Source organism: Myripristis murdjan, chromosome 18 (genome assembly GCF_902150065.1).
Source record: "Myripristis murdjan chromosome 18, fMyrMur1.1, whole genome shotgun sequence".
NCBI lineage: Eukaryota > Metazoa > Chordata > Actinopteri > Holocentriformes > Holocentridae > Myripristis > Myripristis murdjan.
In genome coordinates this window covers 15144455-15170709 of record NC_043997.1, presented here as the reverse complement: position 1 = coordinate 15170709, position 26255 = coordinate 15144455, and the positions used below count along the sequence as shown (strand labels likewise).

Below are 26255 nucleotides of genomic sequence, written 5' to 3'. Positions count from 1 at the left end.
TTTTGCTCTCCCCACGAACAAAAATGATGGTGCCATGGTTACCACTAAAAGCTAAATACATAACCTTATCACTGACAAACAGATCGTCCTATTGGGTTGCATAGTCTGCTTTGTTTACTAGTCTGTCTTCGGCTGTAAACAACAATTTTACAGACAGTTCTGCACCAGCCTCGACTTCTAACTGGGACCCCGAATTCTCGTGTTCTGTACTGGTTTTTAGAGTCGTTCACTAGTATCCCCAGTTCTCCCTGGCCCTTTTGCTTCATTTAAGACAACAGGCACATGGAAGTTTTAGGTAAAGAAAAAAAAATTGAACTTTTGCTAGAGTGGGGTTGCACGGTTTCCTGGGCGTCTCCGTGAGCTCATGACAGGGTTTAAATTCTCAAAAATAAAAAAAAATGCCTCTCATGTGGCAGATGGCAGGTGACAGCAACAGTAAAAAGAGAATTCTGATTTAATTCTATATTATTAATTCAGTTTCAACAGTTTATATCATTTTGGGGTAAATTACTAACGTGGATGCTTTGATGTTATTTCGGACATAGCTTGCCTACACCTCCGCCTATCACAACTTAATATATTGTGGTTAAATTAGTATCATCTTCTCTGATTTTCTTAACCAAATTTCTTAATGACTACGATGTCAGGATTGTTGTGGAAAAACACAACAAAATGTTTATGTAACCCATCTTTTTTTATAATGCCACGAATGTCGACATGCATTCGTCCAAATCCCTTTCTTTTCTTGAAATCAGCAGCGGAGTTCAGAGAGGGGGCGCCGGGTCTAGAAACTGTAAGCGCATTGACGGAGGTGAGATTACTGACACACACACTCTGCCGCCGCGTGTTGCTGATCCTGACAGGGGATTTTAAAAAAATGTCATTTTAGCTTTGGCACCTCTTTTGCCGCTCTGAGGACGTGAACAGAGACACAAACGCAGTAATCTGGATTAAGAGCAGGGGAGCACGGAGCAGCTGATGAGGATATTTCACCGCCGTGTGGACTCACATCACACCCAGGGAACCAGACAACCCATCACCCTGCCTCAGCTCAGTTTTACTTTAAGCAGACTGAATTTGGGCCAGCAGTATTGATCAGCAACAGGGCATGTGTCATTTTGACAGCTGACTCTCAGAACTGGAAAAAGGAACGGGGGCAGTTTTTTAAAAAAAAAAAAAAAGTGCTACAAAATAAGACTAAATACATGTGAAGCGCTTGTGCACTAAGACAAGTGGAATCTCATGGCCATCAACAAGGGTCTTGAAGTAGACATTTCTTAACCTCAAAAACCAAAGTGCAGCTATTGATAATGATTTTTTTTTGTTTTGTTTTGGGGTGGAGGGGAGGATTGTAAATTTGGAGGAGCGTACGTAGTGTGTTTGCAGACAGAAATTAGGGACGTTTATGAAGTGAAAGGGAGAAACCCTCAAAAGGACAACAGCTTTGAGAAGATACAAACGGACGGACAAGACCATGTAAAAGTTTGGTTGAGCTTCATTCAAATATACATCTTACTTGCACGCGCACACACACACACACACATACAGTCTTCCAAATATGCCAGAGAAAAAAAAAAACACAGTTAAAAAAATAGCGAAAAGTTCTTTGTACACTTAGACATAATCGTCAACACGTTCCCCCGACCCTGACGTACAGTACGCACTCCCAAAGTAAGGTTGTAAGCATCAAGCTACAGTGAGTGCTTTATAAAAACACAAGATCACAGTAGTCCAAATAAAATGGCTTGTTAATGAATAAATAAATAGTAGTGACAAAACAGCCTTCATTACAAACAATCAGTGCAGGACTTTCACATCTTTTTGACTTGAATAAGAAAACCTAGAGAAAACCAACTACAGTAGCTATTTTGCTCCCAGCTCGATAATAAATATACGAGGAACTACAAACACTTTGTGGGTGAAAGACCTCTCCTGAACCCACTACCACACACTCACACACTCACACACTCTCTCTCTCACACACACACACACACACACATATATATATATACACACGGCCATTGCCTCACCTGCTGCATCACACATTTTTTAAGTGTTCGGAAAGGTGAGCCAACGAGAAACCTCCTTGTAAAAACCACAGGAAAAGAACCTTAAAAGATGTTAAGAAACTCTTCTTGCACAGTAAAACACAGACACGCCCCTGTTTTCGTTTTTTTTTTTCTGTTGTTGTTGTTTTCGTTTGTTTTTTTTTTAGCTTAAAAATCCAAGACGTCTGCTATGGTAAATTCTAAACGTGGATAGTCTTACAGCGCCGCCCCTCCCTCCCTTAAAGCCCCTCCCTTCAGATGTCTGAGGATATTTAGCTGGTGCTCTCTGATTCCACTTCCTCCGTGAAACTTTTACTGCGAGTGAGGAAGTGCGTTTGTTTGTTTTTTAAATTTTTTGTGGGAGGTTTTGGCAGTAGGGAGAGAAGGGAGGAAGGGATGACAGTTTTTCTTTGCGAAATGTTTCAGCAAGACCAGCAGAGGTGGTGAGACTGACTGAGAGGCAGAGTGGGACGGCAAAAGACTATGAAGAGCGCACTCAACATTTGAAGGAACAATCTTTTTTTTTTTTTTTGTTTTCGGAGGTACTGAGGAGAGAGACGAAAAAGGGGAGGAAAAAGGAGCAGCTAGCTCTCCCAGAATTCATTGTGGCTGGTTTGGAAAGGGGGGTAGGAGGAGGGAACTCACTGAAGAGAGAGAAAAGGAGGAGGGAAGGCGAGCAGCAGTTTGATTGGAGATTCGTTTTGTCTCTCGTTCAGCTTGACAGGGTTTTTCTTTTCCCTCTGAAGATGAGCTGCTTCAGAACTTCTTGGGACCCCAGGCGGAGGTTTGCTTCGGGGCCACACCCGCTCCGAACGTGGGGAAATCCTCAGCGCTGCTCATGTCCGGGGCCTGGGACAGACACGACACGACACAAACAACACGATGTGCTTGTTGGAACGGCTCAGATGCAAGACGTGACTTAACTGAGGACTGGCCGCGTGCAGCTGCTCCCACCTTGTTCCCCGGTGCGTTCCAGGGGGCGTCCCGCACCACAAAGCCCTTGGCTGGACCCGCGCTGCTGTCCTCGCCTCCTCCTCCCCCGCCTCCGCCTCCGTAGCGAGACGGCGGCTTCATGTAGGCCGCCATGGTCTCTGTCTCTGTCACGCTAAGCATCTGAGAGAGGAGAGAGAGGAGCTCAAAACACCACAGCCTGAGGGTTTTTTTTGTTTTGTGTTTTTTCATCTGGACACATTGAGAATTTTCAGTCACATGTTTTCTGTTCAGCACCTGGTTAAGATTGATCACACATTTTTACTCATTTGATATCAGTAAATGTGAGAAAACAGTTGTGAATTTGGCTGAAATGATAGTAGAATGGCAGTGAGAGCGATGCTACAGCTGCACTGGTTACATTGAATGTTGTTTAAAGGTCATGAGGGAAGGAGTCACACATGTCAGTCATCTTTTACAAAACAGAAAAAAGCAGCTTTACTGAGTGAGAGGTTTTATGGTGTAAGTCGGTTGGTTCTAGCGATGTGTGTGTTTCATCCTGAAGCCGTGCCACCGCAGCCTCAGTGGCACGGTCACAGGAATCACTGCTGTCGACGGTGAAAGGTGATTGGTGGATTGATGATCAATAATATTTTGAAATTTGTCATGAAATCAGCCTTAGGAGAAAATAAAAGACTCGTTCTGACCGCAGCATCAGACTCTTAAGACTCATTATCAGTCATCAGCCACACATAATTATTTCCTCTTTGTCTTCTTCCTTGACCTCTTGGATACTGTTCTTTTGTCAAAATGTGTGTTTTGTTCGGCCCACAAACAAATGTGATTTTTCCCCATGATGAATGTTAAGCCAAAATGATGAAATGCTAACTGTAGTTGGAAAAAAAAACACACGCCCTGTACCAGAGAGTGGTTATGTCCGACATGTCAGCTCACGCGGACCATTTAAAAAGCTCTGTGAGAGTCGGTATCCATGGATACAGTCAGAAGTTGACACACCAAAATGACAGAGCGGTAGTGGGTCTGAGCTATAAAAATATGTGCGCAGCTTGACTCTCGAGTGGATCATTAACAGACCGAGCCGTGTGTGTTAGTGACACACAGAGAGCAGGGGGAATAAATAATCCTGCTTGCACTTGTAATTCAGGTGTGTAGTCATATTTGTCTTCATCGAATAATAGTATTTTTCCATACTTTTCTTGACATTATGTGCAACTGCCAAACTATTCAACACCTTGTCAAAATCATGTGTCATATTTTTCTGTGACTTCAGAGCCTGCTGTGTAAGGACCATGGACACAGGGTGGAAGTATTCATGCAAGGCTCAGAAACTAATTTAATTTCTAATACTTCGTTTACACGGTGCACGCTCTAACCAGGTGAGCCTCCGCAGCGCATAATGTATATATGGTTTAATATCAGGTTTTATTTATCGTGGTGGCTGAGTTGTGCGTAGCTGCTGTCCTAAGAAACAGCCCGCCAAAGACAGATCACCGTTCTGCATCGGTGCAAACTCACATATTCCTCCTCCAGGTTGAGCAGGTGGTCGATGGCGTTGTCGACGGTTTCTGGCAAACCCGTCACCGTCACTTTGTCTGGCTCATCGGAGCCGGGCTGCGGAAACCGGATGTCCACCTGAAGAGGAAAATAGAGAACAGAATAGACAACAGTAAAAAAACATGAAAGAACTGAACAGCGATATAGAACAGAACTAGGGCTGAAGCACACGATATTCAGCTCACGATACGATTCGATATGATTTGATACGATTCGATACACTTACATCATTTTCTGAAAGATTTTAAAGGGACAGAGTGATTTTGGTGATTTGAATGGGGCATAATGTATCGATACTCGCAGCTGAAAAATCGATACTTTCTGGGGAAACAAAATATTGGTATATATCGCAGAATCAATAAAATTGCTCAGCCTTAAACAGAACAAAATAAAAGAGAACACTATGGAATGTAACAGAGTAGAATGCTATGGAGGAAAGTGGAATAAAATAGATCATGGAAGAGCAGAAAACAACAGAAGAAACCAAGGTGGAAAAAACGGTTATGAACACAAAAATGAACTATTGACACATTATCAAAGAGTGAAACCCCAGAACAAACACTGGACCTTAAACTCCTCCATCAGCTTGCGGATGGCTTTGCCCCGGGCGCCGATGATGCGGGCGTGCGTCCGCGGGTCCAGGTGAACGTCTTGGCTCACCATCTCCTGCAGCTCGGCCACCAGCTGCTGGATGGCCTGACGCGCCTCCTCCACGTTGCGCTCGTACCCCGAGATCACGATCACATCCTGGCGGGCGAGAAGTGAGAGAAGAGGTTACTGAGGAAGGGGGAAAACATGAGAGGAAGTGCACGTGAAGTTTGAGGGCAAACATGAGAGACAAGTGAGAGAGGAGGAGAGGACAGAGAGAGAGATGTGGATGAAAGGGATGACACAAATGTGCGAGTGTAGAAAGTGAACGGTCAGTCGGCTGAAAAACAATCCTCTACTGCAATTTCCATGTCAAATTGGTGACATTTTTTTATAATCTGATGTGTTTCTGAAGGCCTCGTAAAAAAAGAAAGTTTTCTCGTGTTGGGTTAAATCCCTTGCCAACAAATACGGGCTGACTAAGAGAAACTTGGAGAAACTGTTTTCCAGCCAAATGAACTGAAACTGAACAGCAGAGCCAGAAGACAGAAAAGAGAAAAATCATGCCAACAAACTCCAAATCCATATTGCACTGGCATTACAGAGCAAAACAGTCACCATGTAATCCTTTTTGTCAATGCGCACGCACACACACACACACACACACCTGCTGCTCGTCTCCTTTGTCGGGGAACTGGATGCTGACGTCGTGGTCTTTTCTGATCTGAGAGATGACGGCTCCCTTGCGCCCGATGATCTTGGGGTGGAACCTGGGGTCGACGGACATGGTGGCCTTGAAGCTGCGCAGAGCCTGAGAGGAGAAAACGAAGATCAGTGACAAAACCATCCATCTACGAGTGCAGCCATCTGGCATCCCATTTGTCTTGCATTTTCCTGGCTGATACTCTGATATCCGGATGCACGAGCAGCGTGTCCACTTCAGTTTCACGGCTGTTGTGAAGATAAGTCAGGGGTTAGTAAAATCATTGTCTTTATTGTATATACTTCTTCTTAATTTTACTTTATGTTTCTATTGATGCTGCTGTAACGTGGGAATTTCCCAGTTTGGTATCAATAAAGTAAATCTATCTATCTATATCTATTGATTCCATAGTTTCTGTCAGGTAGTTTAATATGCTGCACCTGGGGCTGACAACTGATTTTTTTTTCTGTTATTTGGTGTATATTTTTAGATGTGAGGTAGATTTTACATTTTAAGGAATTAGGAATGTATTTTTCAACGAGCACTGCTGTAGAACAAGCTCATAAACACAGAATGATCGTGTAAGAGATGTGCTGTGAAAAGAAATAACCTACAAGCTAAAACAACAGATGGAAAGGATTTTGTGTTACTTTTTTGAGAGCGTGAGTAGCAGGTGTGTGTGTGTGTGTGTGTGTGTGTGTGTGTGTGTGTACCCTGTCCTCCTGCTCGGCTTGCAGCTCCTTGACCCGCTCCAACAGGCCCAGTTTGGCTCGCTCCACGTTCGCTATCTGACCCGTCACCTTGATCACATCGGACTGCTGCTCCGGCTGAGGCACCCAGATGTTCACCTGCGCGCGCACACAGTCACACACACACGTTATGCGTGTATACACTAATCAAATACAGATCCTTGATTTTTTTTTCTGTAATTGCAACTCACTGAACCCACTTCAACCTGCAGGACCAGTGAGCGTCTGCCGCTCGGTTACAAGGTGACACCAGAGGGAGACAAAACCAACCTCATACTCCTCCATCATCTTCCTGATCCCGCTGCCCTTCTGGCCGATGATGTAGCGGTGCAGCTCGTAGGACACCTCGACGTCCACCGTAATGGGCACCAGCGCCTGAGAGGGGAGGCGGGGTGGAGCGGGAAGAAAATTAGTGCAGAAGACGTGAGAGGAAAGAGACGAGAGGGGTCGAATGAGATGAGAATTTAAAGAGAAAAGAAAATGAAATCAATCTGAAGAGAGCAGATGCTACGTTAAACGCTCCGAATAAAGAATAAAGAGTAAGAAAACCCGTGATCTGATGCGTACAAGTAGGGCGGTCTTGGCCAGCTCGCACTTCTCTGCTCGGCCGGAGATGGTGATGACGTCGCACTTGCGGGGGGCAGACTCCGCGTCTGGACTGACCTCACCGTTCTCCTGGGGCGGAGCTTCCTGACCTGGGAGTTCACCATTGAGAAAACATCAATTTCTAAGATCTGAGTGGGTAAAGAAACTCAATAAAGGATGTGGAGCCTTCACCACAGTCTACCATGTGGGTTTGAAATAGACTAACTACAGAAAATCTAGTCATTATTAAGGCTGGGAGAAAAATATTGATTTTCTGAATAACTGTGATTTTAATTTGAACAATCCAACGCCATTCCAGGATTGATCTTTTAATCAGTGCTTTTTTGCAGTGGAAGTGAAACGGTGTTAGCTAAATGAAATTGTTACTGAATCAATTGGGACCTTGTGAATCTGAATTGACTCAAATCAGGGAATCAGTGCCAATACTTGCCCTAGTCATAATTTTGTAGTGATCGCACTGATCTGAGTAGATGAACTTTGATCTTCCGGATACACAAACCTCCACACTGGATTAAAACAAATTTATCAACCTAAGAACAACTGTGATAAAGCTGCTACAGATCGTGGAAAGATTTTATCAGCATTTAGTTGATGACAGGCGTTTCTTTCCTGCTTTGATGTGGATCCAGCGAGTCACGCCAGTGGAATAGCACCTTATGTCAGAATCACTTTATTTGCGAGGGTCATATTAACCCTCTTGTTATGTTCAAATTTACAAACATCCTTTATGTTTGGGGTCAATTTGACCCCAGCAGTTTAAAGCTCCACAAAATTATTATAATTAAAATTGTTACCAAAGTTTATGTGTCAAGTACTTTATGTTTCTTTGTTGACTTCCTAAATAGCCCTTTAATTTAAAACATAAGCCCCCACTTATACATCCAGTATTCCTGTTACGCAACTATGGAAAAATATGCAAATCACCATAAAATCTCACTGATTGACCTAAAATTGGAAAGAAAGATAAACTTTTGGTGTTTTTATGGCTTTATATTATTTCTAAGTACAGATTTTGTTATTTTTAACCGATTGTGTTACAGGACAGGAAGTGTGTACAGGACATTGAAAACATATCATTATGTGAATTTCATGTTTACCTGGTAGTACCCATTACATTAGGAAACGTTATTAAATATGAAGCAAAAAAAAAAAAAAAATGATGTTAATCATTTATTTAGAGACGTTAAACATTAGCTGGGGAAAAATAGACCCAAACATAATAGGAGGGTTCACTGAAAAACAGAGACATGCGGGAACACTTGTGTTGTGCGTCTGACCTGCAGCGCTGTCGTCTCTCTCGGGGAACTTGATCTGGACCTCGTGCTCTCTGGTGATGTGCTGGATGCGGCAGCCTTTAGGCCCCATGACGGCCCGGTGGTATCGCTGCAGGATGGCCACCTCTATACTCACCTGGGACTCCTGCAGGAGAGAGAAGAGACTTCTATGGACCTTATGCACCACACACATGTGCGCCATTGTCTTTGTATTTACAGTTGATGGACCTCATGCCAAAGACACAGGCTCATGTGGACAAATCCCAAACCAAATAAACAATTCATACATGGACAAAACTGAGTACCAAGCTCACTGTCCTTGTGATAAAATTGTAATTTAGGAAAAAAAAAAAAAAAAACACAGGGCTTGCATTTTTTTCATTCAAAACTGACAGACTTGGAAAACTCACAGTTCCCTTGCTAGACATTTTTCCTGAAGTGGAAACACAAAATCAGCAAGACACTTGGTATGTGTATCCCTGAGACAGGAATATGATGCCCTGACCGCCACCACAGATCCTGGCTGACCGCAACAATTCAAATATGTTTTATTTAGATACTGTGCATAAGTTTGCTGTGCACATTCTTGACCCCAAAAGGAAGAAAGGTTTCGGTGACCCCCCTCCTCTCTCCTCCCCACTGTTCTTCTTACCAGATCCTCGATGATCTCCTGGATGCGTCTCTTGGCTGCCTCCACGCAGTCCTTGGCTCCCTTCAGGGTGACGCGCTGGCTGTGGGCTCCCGTCCGCGGGAAGCTGACGGCCACGCCGCCGTACTCCTCGGCCAGCTCCCGCAGCACCTGGCCTCGCCGACACACAAAGTGGCGGTGGTGGCGAACCTCAACTACCATGCTGTCCTCAACCACGTCGTCCTGAGAGGGAGGCGAGGAGGGGGGCACAAGAAAGGTAAGAACGAAGGCAAGAGGTAGGTAAAAGTAAAGATGGTGTCATCTTTCTAGAGCTCTGACACCCTAAGTATATTAAGCTACCCATGAAAACAAACTGTGTGTTCATAGTTACCAGGTTTTTGACCAGGGTCTCCAGCTCTTTCTGGGCCAGACGAACAGCCTCCTCTCTCCCTACAATGGTGATCAGCTCCTGCTCCGTGTCATCCGGCGACGGGAAGATGATGCGGGCCCCCGTCCTGTCCCGCACGCGCCGGATGTTTGCCCCGCCGCGGCCGATCAGGAACTTGTGGTACTCTGGCTTGGCCTGCAGCTCGGCTGTGAAGTTGTTGACTTGCTGAAAAACGAAAAGGAGGGGAGAGAGGAGAGGAGATAACAGGAGGGAAAGATAACAGGAAAGTGAAGGGGTGAACATCAACCTTCATCTTGCCCTCTCGTTCGGGTAAAATGTTTAGAACACAAAGCCACGCGGAGAAGCAGTTTGTCCTCGCCGCTCATTTTCTCCTACCTCTCTGCTTTTACATTTTAAAGATTTAGCTGCTGCTCTTATCCCTAGCAACAGACAGTGAGTAAGCAGTCAGGGGTTTAGTGTCTGTGGATACCTCAACTTTGATTCGCTCACAGAGCACTTAACAAGACAGAACCTGTGAGCTTTTTTTGTTATGAAACTAACCCCCAGACCACCATGCTGCCCTCTCCTTCCCTCTCAACAATGACTCACTTCTTATTTAGTCATTTGCGGTCACTCCTCGCTGTTCTCGTCCTCATCCTCTCCTCATTCACTCTCTAATCCGTCAATCCAACCCTAATTAACGTCCTTCAGGCCTCTCCTCCCTCCTGCTTACCTTCTCCTCGGCCAGCTGAAGCAGCTGCCTCTTGGCCCTCTCCACCTCGCCGGCGGGCCCTCTGATGGTAACCTTGTCCGAGCCGGAGCCCTCGGAGGGAAAGTGGATGTGAACGCCGCCACACTCCTCCATGATGGAGCGCACCAGGCAGCCCTTGGAGCCGATGAGGGAGTTGTGCAGCTTGGCAGGGATGGTGACCTCTGCCTCCTTGATGTTGGCCTGGAGGGAGGGCAAAGAGAGCCGGCCTAATATTTATGCGGGACTTTTGGGATTATCAATTACATCTACTTATTCAGAGAGAAATTATTCTGATTGATTCTACATCTTTTTGGTGATTTGTAATCCAAGTAGAACCCCAGAAACTCACTCTGCTCAAGACCATTTACTAAATGTCAAAAGGAAAATGTTAACTTGGTGGTATTTTTAAGTATTTGCCACTGAAAATGATCAATCTCCCGAACACATCCTCTTACACCAATCGTGCTTTTTCAAATTTCTGAGGAGCAACCGTAGATGGAAAACTGATGCAAATGTGATTTTTGCATTCTGCGATTTTCCCAGACACCCTGCATGCAGCGACACAACACAACAGGCTGCAAGGTTTTCTCACCAGTTCCCTCTGGATGGCCAGGATTCGATCTCTGGCCGCCTCACAGTTGCATTTCTTCCCTGTGATGACAATCATCTCTGAGTTACTGTTCTCTGTCGGCAGGTCTATCTTAGTGTTGGTTTCTTCACGGATCTGGAGGCACACACATCATCAGTTACTTTGTGCCTATAATAAATACACTTTTGTTTCTTCTGGCGACGTCATTTTAAGTGTCAGACATTAAATGACACATTTAAAAGCCTCACCTTTTTGATGTTGGCGCCACCCTTTCCGATGATGTTTTTGTGAAACTGCTTGAAGATGGGAACGGACAGCGAAAAGCTATTCTCTATCTACAAAAGAAAAAAAAAAAAAATACTGCAGTAGAGTCGACTACAAAACGTGAGAGGAGGGTGAATGTGAGAGAGAGCAGGGGGTCATACCAGGTCAGCAATGATTTTCTGGAGGAACTTGGCACATTTCTCCACCTCATTCTTTGGCCCTCTCAGCTGAACTATATCACTTTTCTGAGCCGGGTCGGGGAAATTGATGATGACCTGGAAGACGACAAAATAATCCTCATTAAATTAAATTAGAAATTAATCAGAAAACAAGTTTCAGTTTCAGTATGAAGATGAGGCACGATAAAGTCCATTAAAGGGAGTTCATTCACCTCAGGGAACTTATCTCGAACCTCCTTGATTTTTTCTCCCTTCTGGCCAATGATTGTCCGGTGGTACTTCTGCTCCACTATCAGGTCTTTGGTGCGCTCATTCTCCTGGAAATGGAAAACAGCGTGCATGCTGTTATTTTTAAAAAAAGTAATTTTGTGATTACAAAATTCCCCAAAGAGAAAAGCCTGGCTAAGACACACTTTGGACCGAGACAGTGTTTGTTATGTTTTGTCACAACAAATGGTGAAAAGGCAGGAAATCGAGCCAAAGAGCAGTAACTCTCTCCGTGACCCTTCCCAAGACTTCTTCCATTTTCCTCTTTTTAGCCTCTGGGATTTTTAAGGAGTTTTTTTCGTAACTGTTGTGAGAGTTCAGGTCAGAAGGTTTCAATTTGTTTTCTATAAACTGTGTGCCAGTAAATCCCATTGAGACTGTAACAATGACTAAAGGCTCTAAATAAACTTGAAACTTCAAAGCCTACCAGCATCATGAGAATTATTGCCTCTACAGTAAAGGACAGCATGTTATTTAGGAGCAATTACTGGGCTCATTTATGACAACAAATCTAAACACTAGACAGCGCTGTTTACCTTTGTAGGGCAGAATAGTGTGTGGGTCAGCTTTTCTGTGAGTGAGTTAACTTTCTGATGTTTCACACTAAAGGTAACAATGAAATGAAAGATGTCCTTTTCACTTTGTTACTATTTTCTTGGATATTTTTTAATCAAAAACCCATTAGTTGATTTCCTGGAGAACATCTTTGCTTAAAACCTTGTGCTGATCCAATAGGAGTAAACAAAATTACAACCAGTAAAACAAATAATCAAATAACACTGCCTTTCACTCCCTGACTGATCTCTCACTGGTTTACACTTTTGACTAACGCCTCCATCACATCACGTCCCACCCCAACACCCTGTTTCAACAGGAAATGCATCAAATTAAGGAAGAAACGTGTGACTTAAAATGACATGATAGGCTTCTTGGTTTTCTAGCCATGAATAAATGAGTTATTTGGATTATCCTGATTAAACAGAATGAATGGATGCCATTCTCACCATTCTCTGGACCATCTCTATGAGCTCTCTGCGCGCCAGCTGGACTCCCTTGGGATCCCCCTCGATCCGGACCAGACCGCTGCGCTCGGAGTCCTGGGGGATTCGCACCGACACCTTGTACTGCTCCTTGATCCGATTGACTGAAGCGGTGTGAGGGAAAAGGAGGTACGAATAAACAAAGAGCGCACTGCAATTCAAAAATACATCAAGGTTTCTCTTCCTCGAAGGCACTTGTTACAAACTGTGCAATTCTGACGGTCTTTTATGTTTACAGCATGCCAGACTGTGTGACGGGACCCGTACAACGATCCTGATAACAGCCTGTTCTGCTGTCAGCCTGCGCAACGAGGCTGCATCTTACAACTGTCGATGGTTCTCGTTTCAACTTTGACTTGTGTTTCGTCATCGCCTGCTGTGTTATGAGTCACCCGGCAGAACAGTCATCATAACCAAGTCATCTGGGTTGAGACGAGGGTTACGGCTCATTGATGACCCCTTAACGTACGAAAATAAACACGTCCGTTTCAAACAATGTAACCCTCACTGCCCACATACTTTCATGTGTCCTTCTCGTTGGCATGGATCTTAAGCAATACATCCACTAGAGGGCAGCCCAGAGTCAAAAGTTTCTTTTCTCTAATAATAACAAAAACAATAATAATAATAAAAATTTCTTCTTTGAGTCTCGCTCATGGATCGTTCTCGCTCGGCTACACTGCCCGACACTTTCTGGTGGTACTGCTCCGTTTCATCCACACCTGTAAGTTTCCTGAAAATGTGCATAAATATGGACAAAGTGAACGCAGAGTACAGACAGAAGGCTCCGTCTGTATCCATATCTGTACTTAATGTTCAGTGTAAACAACCTTTAGTGTGTATGTGTGTGTGCAGTCAAATACAATACATGTATTGTATTGTACTGCTTTTATCTGAAGCACATATTTTAGGTGACCCTTCATGGTTTGCCCGGTTTTCCTGTTTGTGTACTCACTGTTGGCTCCGTTCTTTCCTATGAGGTGTCTGTGGAAACGCTGGTCTATGATGACTTCAGTGTAGTCCATTCTCACCAGCTGGACACAGACAGACAGAGAGAGAGAGAGAGAGAGATGTTAGCCTGCTGACCTGCACCGAGAGCGGAATAAACTCCACTAATTGGCACCTCGGGCGGCACAGATGAGTCAGTCGATTTGAACCGGGAGGCACAAGAGAGGTGCTGGGATTTTCAGCGGTGCACCTACAGCATGTGGGCTGGAGTTACGGAGCGGCAGCGTGCATAATGCCAGATTTTAACACTCAGTCAGCGTCTGTCAGTGTGAAGTGATGCCTGCTGCCCGGAGGCACAGTGGTTAAGCCCCGGCCCCTGCGAACAGGAGTCAACTTTCTAATGAAGAGCGAGGAGTTTTACAAACACACAGAATCTGATGTGAAGATGCCTCGTGCTGTTTAGGGTGCGCATGTTGAAACTGTTAATTTGATAACTTCTCATTAAATAAACCATTAAGAAAGTATCAGTTGGCATAATCCTGTTGACATAATGAAATTCAAGCTAGCTAAAATTAAAAATTAATTACAGTGAATTAATTCCCATTATAATTTGCCTGCCACTGAGATGATAACCTCCTCTTGTCAACGTAATAACAGGCACACTACTGTGTTTCACTGAAATTTCCAAAACATCTGACATTCTCAAAATGTAAACCATTTGCAATTATCACCAAAGACCTCGTCCACGCTCACTCACCACTTTTTCAGACGCAGCACCACAGCTGATTACCACTTTTGTTCATGGATAACAGGTACGTATTGAATTTTGACTATTAGGTTATCAGTTCAGTTATTACATTTTGGAAAATGTCAGCCTTCTCAGTAATGTAATAAAATTCAGTAATGTAATCATTACATTAACAGGACAAAAAAAGTTATTAACATGTTGTCATGTGAACTGTTTACTACATCAACTGCAAATAATTAAATCAGGCGGTAACTGAGCAACTACACTGAAACGTGGCTTTGAGGTTCAGGGAAAAACAGGAGTGAGAGCAGGTCGACCTCTTTGTCACAGATGATTGTGTACTGACCAGGTCTTTGATGATGTCCTGTATCTGGGCCTGAGCCTGCTCCACCTCTTCTGTTGGCCCTTCCAGACTGATGCGCTCCTCACCGTCCGTAAACTCTATGTGAACCTACACACACACACACAAACTCAATGAGGGTCAAATGAGTCAAAGAGTCATTTCTCCTGCCCCGTACTGACTGTATGTCGTCTGTCACATTTTAAAAGAAACATCTTGTCACCTCTTCCTACAAGTTTCCAACTTCAAACACAAGTCTCTTTTCGCTCTACCGTCTCACCTACATCTTTTTGATCTCCTTACCTCCTTCTTCACATACTTTTAACTCTCAGGTTTAGTTCACTACTCTCTCCAGTGTAACAGGTCCGATTTCACTGAGATACACAGTCACACACACTCACTACACACCATTTATTCCCTTCATTCAGCACTGTGTTCTGCTATATTGGATACGTCCTCAGGAGGAAACAGTTACCAGTTTCACAATGAATCTTGATAAGAGTATCCAACAGTTTCTCCATTTAATTATCACAAGAATGAGAATCGTATTTTTTGTAGCTCATATTATCTAGCACCAAGCGATCAAGTCTTCTTAAAGGCATTGTTGTTTTGTTTTTATATGCACAATGAACATTTGATTTGTTTACATATGGTTGCACTCTCTTTAACTTGCACTACGGAACGTGAAATTTCACTTTTTGGTTGCTGTTTTCTCTGATCTGCCATGTGGATGTAAATGACATTCACAATGCATTTCTTATGCTTATGTATTTCATATGTTAACTTATGGCATCATTGTTAAACAGTTGATGATTTAGTTATGATTTTCAATACAAAACATGGTGAAATGATGCCAATGTGTATTAGTAATTAATATTTTCAGTAGATTTTTACAATACTGCAATTATACTGAAAACTGTGATCATTTTGGTCACGATACTTTTTTTTTTTTTTTTTTAAGTTTTAAAATGTTCCTATTGCTGGCTGAAAAAATGCACACGACGGGCGACAGCTGTGTAAAAGAAACTGCGATTCCATGAGAAGAAGAAAACTTCCACACACAATCTTCTAACATTAAGAAAATGTGTGGAAACTTCTTTTTGAATTTTCATGTTGTTCGATAGCTAATGAGCATATTTGTGTTTTATCTGAGGTCTCTGCTTCGGCTCTTCTGCAGTCATATTTTTCCATCTCTCTCACACTCCTTTCCCCTCCCTCCCTCCCTCCCCTACCCGCGGCAGCTGCTGTGTGATTCGTCCGATGTTCTGTCCCTTCTTGCCGATGATGAAGCGGTGCAGCCAGGCCGGAGCCGTCACTTCCACCACCATCACACTCTTCGCCTGCATGAAGGGGGGGTTGCAAGTTACGATCAAGTTCGCTCTCTCACACTTTCGACTGTGCTCACACACTCACTTCGACCCTCACCTTGGCGTAGACCTGCGTCAGCGCGGGTCCCAGCTTGTCGGGCTCCCCTCGCAGGATGATGGTCTCGGAGCTGGAGTCCAGAGGCGGCATCTCCACCGACACCCCCGTGGCCTCCAGGATCTCCTGCAGAGTGTTGCCCTTTGGGCCCACGATGTACTTATGCTGGGACTTCTTCACCTCCACGGAGATGGTGGTGGTCTTCCTCTTCTGCGGGAGGAAGGAAGGGGAGGGCGGGTAGGAGGAGTTGGAAACAGAGGAGAGGATGCAGGGCATGGTGAGGGATGGAAAGGAGCACAACAGGAGACAGAAGGAGGAGAGGAAGACGTCAACGGGTAAACAACAGGGACGGGAGGAGAGAAGGGACAAGGAGAACCGAAGGAAAAAGAGGATTGAGAGTGACAGAAAAACAAGAGGAAATGAGAGAGGAAATTGATTGAAAATGATTGAAAGGGAAGAGGGCAACAGAGCAGGAAAAGGGGAGACAGAGATTGAGAGAGAGTGTATTTGTGTTTTTGCCACTCATACATATGCACCAAATTACATTAGTATTCTCATCCTGTTGTTCTCCAGTGAAATCCAATTTTCTCTTCGTATTATCTCCTTCTTGCCTATCAGCGGCACCCATCTGGTACACGCACACTTCCCTGCCATGTTCCCTCCATCCATCCATCCATTACTTGTTTTTTTTCACTCCTGATTATCACACTTCTGTAGAGGACGGGCATTAGTGTGTGGTATCAAATAAAATGATACCACTGTTAAAAACCAAAATATAGCTTCCTCCATTCATGAAAACACACTTAGCAATTGTCGTTATATCTTCAACAGCACTAACTAGGCCTGTGCATTTTTAACATGAGAGTTGAGGCTGCAGGAACAAGAAGGCCAAGTGGCTGGAGACACTGTCCTGTCACCAGATGATCACAGGTTCAGTCCCCATCAAAAGAAAGCTAAACTGATTTCAGCTACGTTTTGGCTTCGTTAAACCTAAAAGCAACTCAATCTTTAGGTCTAACTTTGCGCACTGTTCTCTGCAGGTGATCAGCTCAGACTTTTGATGCGTGTTCCCCCAGAAAGAGACACGCATCATTGCCTTCGTCCCATCTATTTATCAAGTTGTGGTGCAGAATTTCTCTGTTGCAGCAGACAACATCATACAACAACAACAACATAAGACAACACAAGAGCACCACCCGAATGCCCAAAACATAAATGTTAACCTGGAACAGATCAAAAGATGGAATACATAAATGAACAAAATAGCTACTGGAGCTAGTTCAAGTTCAGGTTTTAGAGAAAATAAACAACTAAGACTGTGACTCATTATAAAACTCACTTTTGCCCTTGATCCCCTTTATATTTTACTTTTATTTCCTGCTTTGCTTTTATGTTTCTTCCTGATGTTGTTTTTCTGTCAACTAATTTTATGTACTCCTTTGTGCATTTTTTGAAAGGGCAATACAAATAAAGATTATTATAATCAAACTTGAGACTACAGCAGAAAAAAATAACAACACAAAAAATTAACAACCTCCACAAATGGAAGTGAGCCGTCGCTTTAAAAATAGCCAATAAAATCTTAAGGTTAATTCTACAATTAAGTAGAAGCCAGCTGTTGGCTGATGATGGCTTATGATCTCTACTTTTGGTTCTGTTCTAGCTGAAAACTCTGGACCAAAGTCTTCAGAAACCAAACGCACCTTGTCGTCGTAGATGGCTCGGATGCGGCTGAGCGCCAGGGCCACGGCCTCCTTCTCCCCGGTGATGACGATCTCGTCCTTGGGCAGGCTGGGCGGCGGGATGCTGATGCGAGCGCCCGTCTCCTGACTCAGCTCCTGCACCAGCCGGTTGTGGGCTCCGGCGATGAAGGGATGGAAGGCCTTCTCCAGCGACAGACGCTCCACCGCACGCTTGTCCTGGTGTGTGTGGGCGCGCAGGAGGAGGCGGTGAGGGAGGAGGTGTCATAAAACAGAAGAGTTAGTCAAACAGCAAGATAGATAAACAAAGGTTCTCCAAGGTACTAAAGATGACTGTGATGATGAAGTGAACATGCAAATTAAGCAAGGGGGCCTCGTGTGACAGTAAAGAGAGAGAGATGCAATTTTCAATCAACGAGGTTAAACAGAATTTTAAAAAGTTTCAGTCTTCACTTCTGTCTGTGTCAAAGCCATTATAAAATACCTGCTAAATGCACAACTGTGACAGTTTTGTAATCTAAGGTAGAACAATTTTATTTAACTATTACAAAGAATGTAATGCAATGGGTTTTTTTTATGGCTGATACCTATAACAATAATTATTTTTGTACTAATCACAGCACAGATAGGTCAGATAGGCCTAACTTAAGATAATTTAGTCTTGGCGTTTCTTTTATTTGCTTGTTTTATTAGTTGTTAATGTTTTGCTCTGTCTAATTTTACAGTTTACCAAAGTCAGACACTCCTAGAAAAAAATGTCACCTTGGCACCAATCAGCCAAGTATAAACAGTAAAAACACTTTTCAGACCAATAACAATATGGTCCATCTCTCATTGTAATTTAATTATTGTAAGATTTATTGAACATTTGTGGTTTACTACAATATTGAGTGCAGCGCTGTGCAATATGGACAAAATCTTCAATCATGATTTGGATTTACTGATGACGATATATAGCATAATATATTTTCTGTAAATTTGATGAAAAAAATAGTTTATACAAAATAACCACATGAATCATGACTATTCTAAACTCAGTTAAACTATGTGAACTAAATACAAATGAAATGCCCTTTTTCTTTTCCCCTTTTATTTGGAGGCGGCAACAGAACTGAGACTAAAAGATATAAAATACCGCCGTGACGGCTTTTGCAACAATAGCGTCAGAATCGACAGAGCAAAATCTCTTCTGACAGACATTTTTCTCTTGTCACTCGATATATATCTTCATATCTCACAGCCCGAAGTGAATGTCACGGTTCAGCTGCACAACCACTTGCCGTTCATCACTGAAACGCACAGGCAGCTTTGGCGGGATGCAATCTTTGGGTATTGATGGCTCATATTTACGGCTTCAGAGACTGAACCACTTGAACATCTCTGGTCTCAGGCCTGTGTGTCTTTCATCGCATCACTATCCTTACAGTACACTGTCTAGTCTCACGGCTCTGATGCCCGCTCGGAGCTGACCTGTTCGGCGGAGATGAGCAGGATCTCGTGGCGAGCCTTCTCAATGCCCTCTTTGGTGCCTGTGATGCGGATGTTGGCGCTGGGGTCGTCAGGGCGCGGGATGGCGATCTTAGTGGCCGTCTTCAGCTCCAGCTCCTGCAGCTTCTCGCCATTCTTACCGATGACAAAACGATGGTGTTCCTTGGGGATGGCTACCGTAGCTGAGGCCTGGGGAGGGACGACAATAAAGAAGCAAGTGCGTCAATTGTTCTTCTGCCACAGCTGAAAATGCTTTAATAAACTGTCTAGAGGTACATAATCTACTGAACTGATGGGAATGGTGTAATATAAATCTCAAACAGCCATCAAATTCAAACAAAAGCACACGAGCGCACCACGTTCAGTTCCTGATCTGGGGATAGTGCAGCTTCAGATTATATAATGATCACACACCACACAGATTATCAGTATTCTAGTTTCTGCATTAAGAGGATTTCCATTGTTCAAATTGTTCTGTCCTTTGCAGTAACAATAACAATATATATTAAATCTTTAATGCTATTCTCTCCTAGCAGGTAATCAAAACAAAAAAGGCATTCCACTTTGCAAAGAGGAGAAACAGTGTTTTTCTGCACTCCTCCATCAATAACTGCAACTCAGCGAAACGGGCAAGCCTTGCTGCATCGACTGGAGCGGAAATCAGCATGTTTGTTGCTAAAGACCAAAAAAGGCCACCCTTGGGAGCTGACGGTCATTTTTCAGCTCAGACTTTAGACTTAAAGTCAGTCTGTCTGCATCGCTAGTATTTCTCTAAATGCGGATAATATTAACTGGAATTGGGTATCTTGAGACGTACTTATTTCCTAAAATGAACCACAGCAGACACCACTGAAAGCTGATCTGAGGAAATATGCCTGAATTGATCATAAATTAATGAAAGTATTTGATTCTTTATTTATCCTCTTAGGGAAGCCCTGTTCTGGCTCTCCACACAGAGGTCAGAGGTCAAGGTGAAACTCATCCATGGATGCTGATAGGGAATTACTGTCTTTTTCTTGGACAGTAGTGGAGAGGTGGTCGCCCTCTACTCACTATGCCACTTTGCTGCCCCTCATTTAAAAAGAAGAACAAATAAATGTCAGCATTCAAAAAGGTTTTTTGTTATTATCCTGCCTTTAGAGGAGTTGTTGGTGTCACACAGACACATAGATCCACACAAAGTGGACTGAAAAAGACAAAGAAGGTGACAATGATTGTCTGCTGATTTACTTTCAGGAATGCTGGTAACTTTACTGTTTGATGCTCTCAGTCTGGTTTCTAATTTTAGGTCAGAGTTGTTCAGGTTCACCAATATCAAATAATCTAGTATGGCTATTTATACAGTGGCAAAACATGAAGACACACAGCATTATCATAGATAAAAGAACACATAATCTTAAATTTAGTGGCATTTGCCATCAAGAATTTCTCATGAAACAGATATTTTCTTTAACAAGTTTTCTTTACAATCCCACAAAATGCAATTAGTTCAACGCCAGTGCACAATGCTCATTACACAATACAAATGGTCATAGCAGATGTTTTCAAGAAAAAAATATTCAGAGAAAATATGGTGATTCATGGTAATAATCTTGTGTGGCTAAAAATAACAGAGAAACAAAACTCACAACGTAATACGACAGCTCCATGCCAAAGTAACAAGGGGCTGTTATCCTGATCCATTTAATCTTTTCTAGAGCAAAGTGACATCAGACAAGCTTCACCTTGGTTGCATCATTTCATTTGCATTTCTTAAACTGTAACAACAGGTAGTGTTATTCCTTTATCATTTATTTTATTCTTGCTTGTTTAAATGTTATTTAACCAGTTAAACACCCTGTTCCAGAGACCTTGTCAACAAAACACCAAAAAACAGCTACAGCCTCCTCATCCTACATCGCAAGTGTTGCTACAGTTTAGAAACCACAAGCACAACAACCACATCGGATTTACCTGAGTCTGCAAGCGAGCCACGATCTCCTTGCGAGCCTTCATGACTGAGTCCAGTTTACCGGTGACCATGATGGACAAACCCTGGTCCTTGGCCAGAGACAGCTCAATGTGGGCTCCCGTCCGCTGCATGATGTCCAGGCAAACCTTGGCCTCCTCGCCCTCCCCAAACTGGCTGTTGTCCTTGTAGCGGCGCTCCTCCAGCGGCACATGGAAAACCTAGCGAGGGAGAAGTTTCAAATTTCGGTCAGCGTGTCTCACATTTGCTTATTTTCCCAGCACTGTGCATTTTATTGATCAACTCTGCCGCGGGCAAAAAGCCTTGTTTCAAAATTCAGCCAGAATCTGAGGGATATCAAAAGAGCAGAGGACAGAGTTTTAGTTTTCATGGCTGCTTTCAGTGTATCCACGCAGTTAAATCTTCTTGCTTACAGGATGTTAGTTTTGAATGTCAAAACAAACCAGGGAGCATGCGCTGAAAAAGAATACCCTCCCCTACCCGTTATGTATCTGTATTCACTCATGCTATTTGTGTTGGTGTGTGTTTGCATACTATATGAATGTGGTGTGCGACTGTCTGACCTGCGTGATCACAGAGGCTTTGATGGGCCTGATCTTGCTGCCCCATGCTGAAGCCGGCTCCCCCGCCTTCTCCCCTGGAGCCCCCTTCTCCGGCAGGGGAGGGAAGGCCTCCAGGTAGGTGGGGATGTAGGCCTCATCCTCCGGTACACAGCCTGGACAACACAAGATGATTGGAGGTAGAAAATGGTGATGATTTAAAAGTGAGGAGAAATTTAGAATCACGTCATGATGATGGATACTGTAACAATTCTGCTGTCTAAATTGATGAACATATACATATATACGTTTTAAAAGAGCAAATTTCATTTAAAAAGTCAAAATGTGGCATAATAGGATTATTATTTTGAAATTTCAGCTGTTTGACATCAAACCTGACATTACTGTTTGGTTCAAAGCGGAGACCATTAACTTGATTATGTAACATGTTTTTGCATACATAAGCCATATATCCACACACACACACACACACACACACACACACTATATGAACAAAAGTAGGAGGTCACCTACACATTACACCTACAGGAGATTTTCTGACATCCCATTCTAAATCCATAGGCATTAATATGATGTCGGTCCCCCTTTGCAGCTAGAACAGCTTCCACTCTTCCTGAAAGGCTTTCTACCAAATTTTGAAGTGTGTCTGTGGGAATTTTTCCCATTCATCCTGAAGAGCATTTGTGAGGTTAGACACTGATGTTGGATGAGAGAGCCTGGATAAGAGTTTCTGTTCTAGTTCATCCCAAAGGTGCTGGATGAGGTTGAGGTCAGGGCTCTGAGCGGGCCAGTCAAGTTCCTCCACACCAAACTCACCCAGCCGTGCCTTTATGGAGCTGCTTTGTGCTCTGGAGCTCAGTTATGCTGGAACAGAAAAGGACCTTCCCCAAACTGTTCCAACAAAGGTGGAAGCAGAGATTTGTCCAAAATGTCTTGGTGAGCTGAAGCATTAAAATTTCCCTTCACTGGAACTAAGGGGCTGAGGCCGAGCCCAGAAAGACAAGCCCACAGCGTTATCCCTCCTCCACCAAACTTTACAGTCGGCACAATGCAGTCAGGCAGGGGACGTTCTCCTGGAACTCGCCAAACCCAGACTCGTCCATCAGACCGCCAGATAGAGAAGCGTGATTTGTCACTCCACCGAACACATTTCCACCACTGCAGAGTCCAGTGGCGGCGTGCTTTACACCGCTCCATCCAACAGTTGGCATTGTGCTTGGAAACCCATGCCATGAAGCTCCCGGCACACAGTTTTTGTGCTGATGTTAAAGCCAAAGGAGGTTTGTAGCACTGCAGTTATTGAGTCAGCAGAGCGTAGGTGACTTTTACGCACTATGTGCCTCAGCACTCAGTGACCTCGCTTTGTAACTTTATGTGGTCTAACACTTGGTGGCTGAGTTGCTGTGGTTCCTAAATGCTTCCACTTTGCAAAAACACCACTAACAGTTAAATGTGGAATATCTAGGAGGGACGAAATTTCACAAACTGACTTGTTGCAACGGTGGCGGTGGCACCCTATTTTATTACTATTACAGTACCATGCTCGATTTCAGCAAGCTCTTCAGAACGACCAATTATTTCAAAAAGCCAGAATGCATGGCTAGGTGCTTGATTTTATACACCTGTGCATGTGCCTGAAAGAGACACCTGAATTCGTTGATTAAGAGGTGTGCCAACGTTTGTCCATATAGTGTGTGTGTATGTAGATAGATAGATAGATAGATATACATGCACACATAAAGTGAAAGAAAATCATGATTATCATAACATTGATTTAAAACATATCGCCCAGCCCTAGATGTAAAGCTTTTCACTTTATGTATGAATGAAAATACAAACAGTGAGGGGAGGTTAGTAGAAGACAGCCAGGTGTTACCTGTAATTTCCTGGTCCTTGAGGCCACTGCGATGCTCCGCAAAGCTCTCCGGGGTCAACACTGCCACTGAGCTCATGGTTCAAGACTTAATCCGCTATTCCACTGAGACAGAGAGGAGGGGGGAGGATGGGGTGCAAAAAAAAAAAAAAAAAAAAATCAACAACAAACAATACACTATAATCTCTGGGGGGAAAAGGAAGACTTAAATTTTGCATCCTTGAAGTGGGGCAACACACCTAAATGGGCAATTCAGCTTCAAAAAATACCCTGAGCTATACACGCTCCCTTTCAAAATGTCTCTTTACATTGTTTTGTCCCGCTTGGTTGTAGTCTGAGCTGTGGTATACTCTCTAGGATTGCTTTCCACAAGCCCCAGAAGAATGGGGCCGCCTCTGTGGCATTGCTACACTTCCCTGATGCTGCGCTCTGCACCTGAGATGCTCCAATTAACACTTTACAAGCCTGTGACAAATACATATAGCAATACAGCCGCAGGGACAGGGTTATCACAAGTCATACACAATGAACCTTCCTGGATTAAAAACAAGTGGAGCTGACACTCCTTAAGGTACCAAATCACAGGATTGTGCCAGCTTACATCAAAATTGTGAGTCAACCCAGCAATTCTCTGTGCATTTAAAATGGTAAATCAATCCAAAAACACTGACTGCATGAGGACTTGGCTCTCTTGACGAAGAGACAAATCCTTGAACTGATCCACAAACTGTGAATGACAGGCAACTTTGTGGACACGGTGACAGTGTCAGGATTTTGGAGGGAGACTGCATTTTATGGCTAATAACTGCTGGCACAGCAATTAAATAAATCTCATTTGATGGAAAACAGCTCAACCTTACTGGGAGCTTATAAAATCACTCTCCAATTAGCTGTCAATGGGGCAGATCCAGGTTTTGACTACTGACAGCATGACAGCCTAGAGATTTGGTTCTCCAGTTTTTACCTTGGGATAAAATCTGTTTTTCGAACTCTTAAAAAGGTATAAAATACATCTTTCCCTTGCATAATGCTTATGTTACAAGAGTAAGTACAAAGGTCAATTTCCCCTGCAAGAAAAATAAACTACAGACAGAAGATGCATCTAGAGGAATAAGAGGCAACACCAAGTTTGAAGCACTTTGAGCCAAGAAGGAGCAGGTTAATGTTTAACTGTACTGTACAAGGTGAGCCCAGGCTTACCTGCAAAAGGTCGTTGCCAGAGAGTCCGTCCAGTTGGTGGCTACCGTAGGCGCTTCAGTGTGAATCTCTGTCTCAGCTCCTGGATGCACAGGGAGGGAAAAGAGAAAGGTGTGTTTTTTCTCGCAGACTCAGACGTACAGCACAGAGGTTGGGTTAATAACTGTAAACACCCACACTGCACTGCACCTTATACAGCCTGTGATTCATTCTCCTCCTTTCTTTCCCCTCCCTTCTCTGTTCTCTTCCCCTTCTCAGTATCTCTCAGCCAGCCTTCATCCTTCCTCTCTCTACAAATACTCACTCATTAAAGTCTGTCAACTACTGAGCCCATGCACACACACAAACAAGTGTGGGCACACCCTCCCACATGCAAAAGTGCATCTAATTGCACAACATAATCTAGATGCCTCTCTCTCTCACATCCCCCTCCATAAGTTGAGCCCCTGGTGTCCTGCAGTGGTGCTCACTGGGGATGAAATAGCAGTAAGTGGCTGCAAGCCCACCACAATGGGACATCAGCTATTACAAGAGCAAGCCTGCACTGAGCACCTGGAGAACAAAACTGGCAACCCAAGCTACGAAAGAGTAGTCGCTAGACCTTAACTGGGAGGTCCAACAGAAAGAGTCAGATAGGGATACACACACACATACAGAGAGAGAGAGAGAGAGAGAGAGAGAGAGAGAGAGAGAGAGAGAGAGAGAGAGAGAGAGAGAGAGAGAGAAAAGTTGCATTTGACTCGCTGCAACACTGTTTAACGTTACTAAATTAACGCATGCAGCTGTGTTTTCTATGTTTCAAAAATATACATGGGGTCTATGTGAGCAGGGACGGGTTATGGTTAGCTCGCTAACATTACAGTCTAATGGCTGAGGAGGAAAATGTGGCTGATATGAACGAATGATATGAACGAAGTTAATCCAGCCGTGTATTGTGCTAACGACTTTGCTGTGCGCCTGTCGAGCCGAGCTAAAGTTAACGGTACTAGCTAGCTTGAGGGGACTTGCTTGAAGCTCCCGCTAGCTTCAATGCCTATTGTGTGTTAGCGTCAACAGGCTACGAGTTTCAAACACTGGTTAGCTTGGTGGCTAAGCTAACACGCATCACTGTGGTCCGACCTCAGTCGGTGATGATTACGCGCAAGGACTTTCTGATAATCGGCTAAAAAACAAGCCAGACAGATAGCCACGGCTCGCTAGCTAGAATGAGCTAACCTTGCTAACCCTTGCAGGCTCCGCACACTGCAGGCTGGTTAGCTCTGTCTCGATAGATTTTCTAGCAGCATCCGCGATGTTCGCATTAAGGTAAACAGTCCGGATAACACATATTGCAGATATCCTACCTTACAGAAAGAAAATATACCAGAGGTTGTGTGTTTGACAGGTGATGGTGTAAACATAAATGTGATTGGTCTAGGAGCATTTCCTCTG

The 26255-nt window shown here is 43.7% G+C and overlaps 1 protein-coding gene across 1 annotated transcript; it reads right to left on the bottom strand.

Moving 5' to 3' along the window:
- Positions 1-301: 301 nt before the first annotated feature.
- Positions 302-26255, bottom strand: hdlbpb (high density lipoprotein binding protein b). The gene is made up of 28 exons (XM_030076036.1): positions 26168-26255; positions 24828-24906; positions 23631-23732; positions 21758-21909; positions 21179-21394; positions 19208-19414; positions 17741-17956; positions 16041-16247; positions 15848-15955; positions 14622-14726; positions 13535-13613; positions 12544-12683; positions 11485-11589; positions 11255-11368; positions 11078-11164; positions 10833-10964; positions 10223-10441; positions 9493-9714; positions 9126-9344; positions 8477-8618; positions 7161-7288; positions 6864-6968; positions 6558-6692; positions 5809-5952; positions 5121-5300; positions 4515-4631; positions 3003-3161; positions 302-2897 (listed from the first exon to the last, which is right to left on the bottom strand). The coding sequence occupies exons 3-28, from the start codon at positions 23704-23706 to the stop codon at positions 2805-2807; spliced, it is 3807 nt and encodes a 1268-aa protein (XP_029931896.1). The 5' UTR covers positions 23707-23732; positions 24828-24906; positions 26168-26255; the 3' UTR covers positions 302-2804.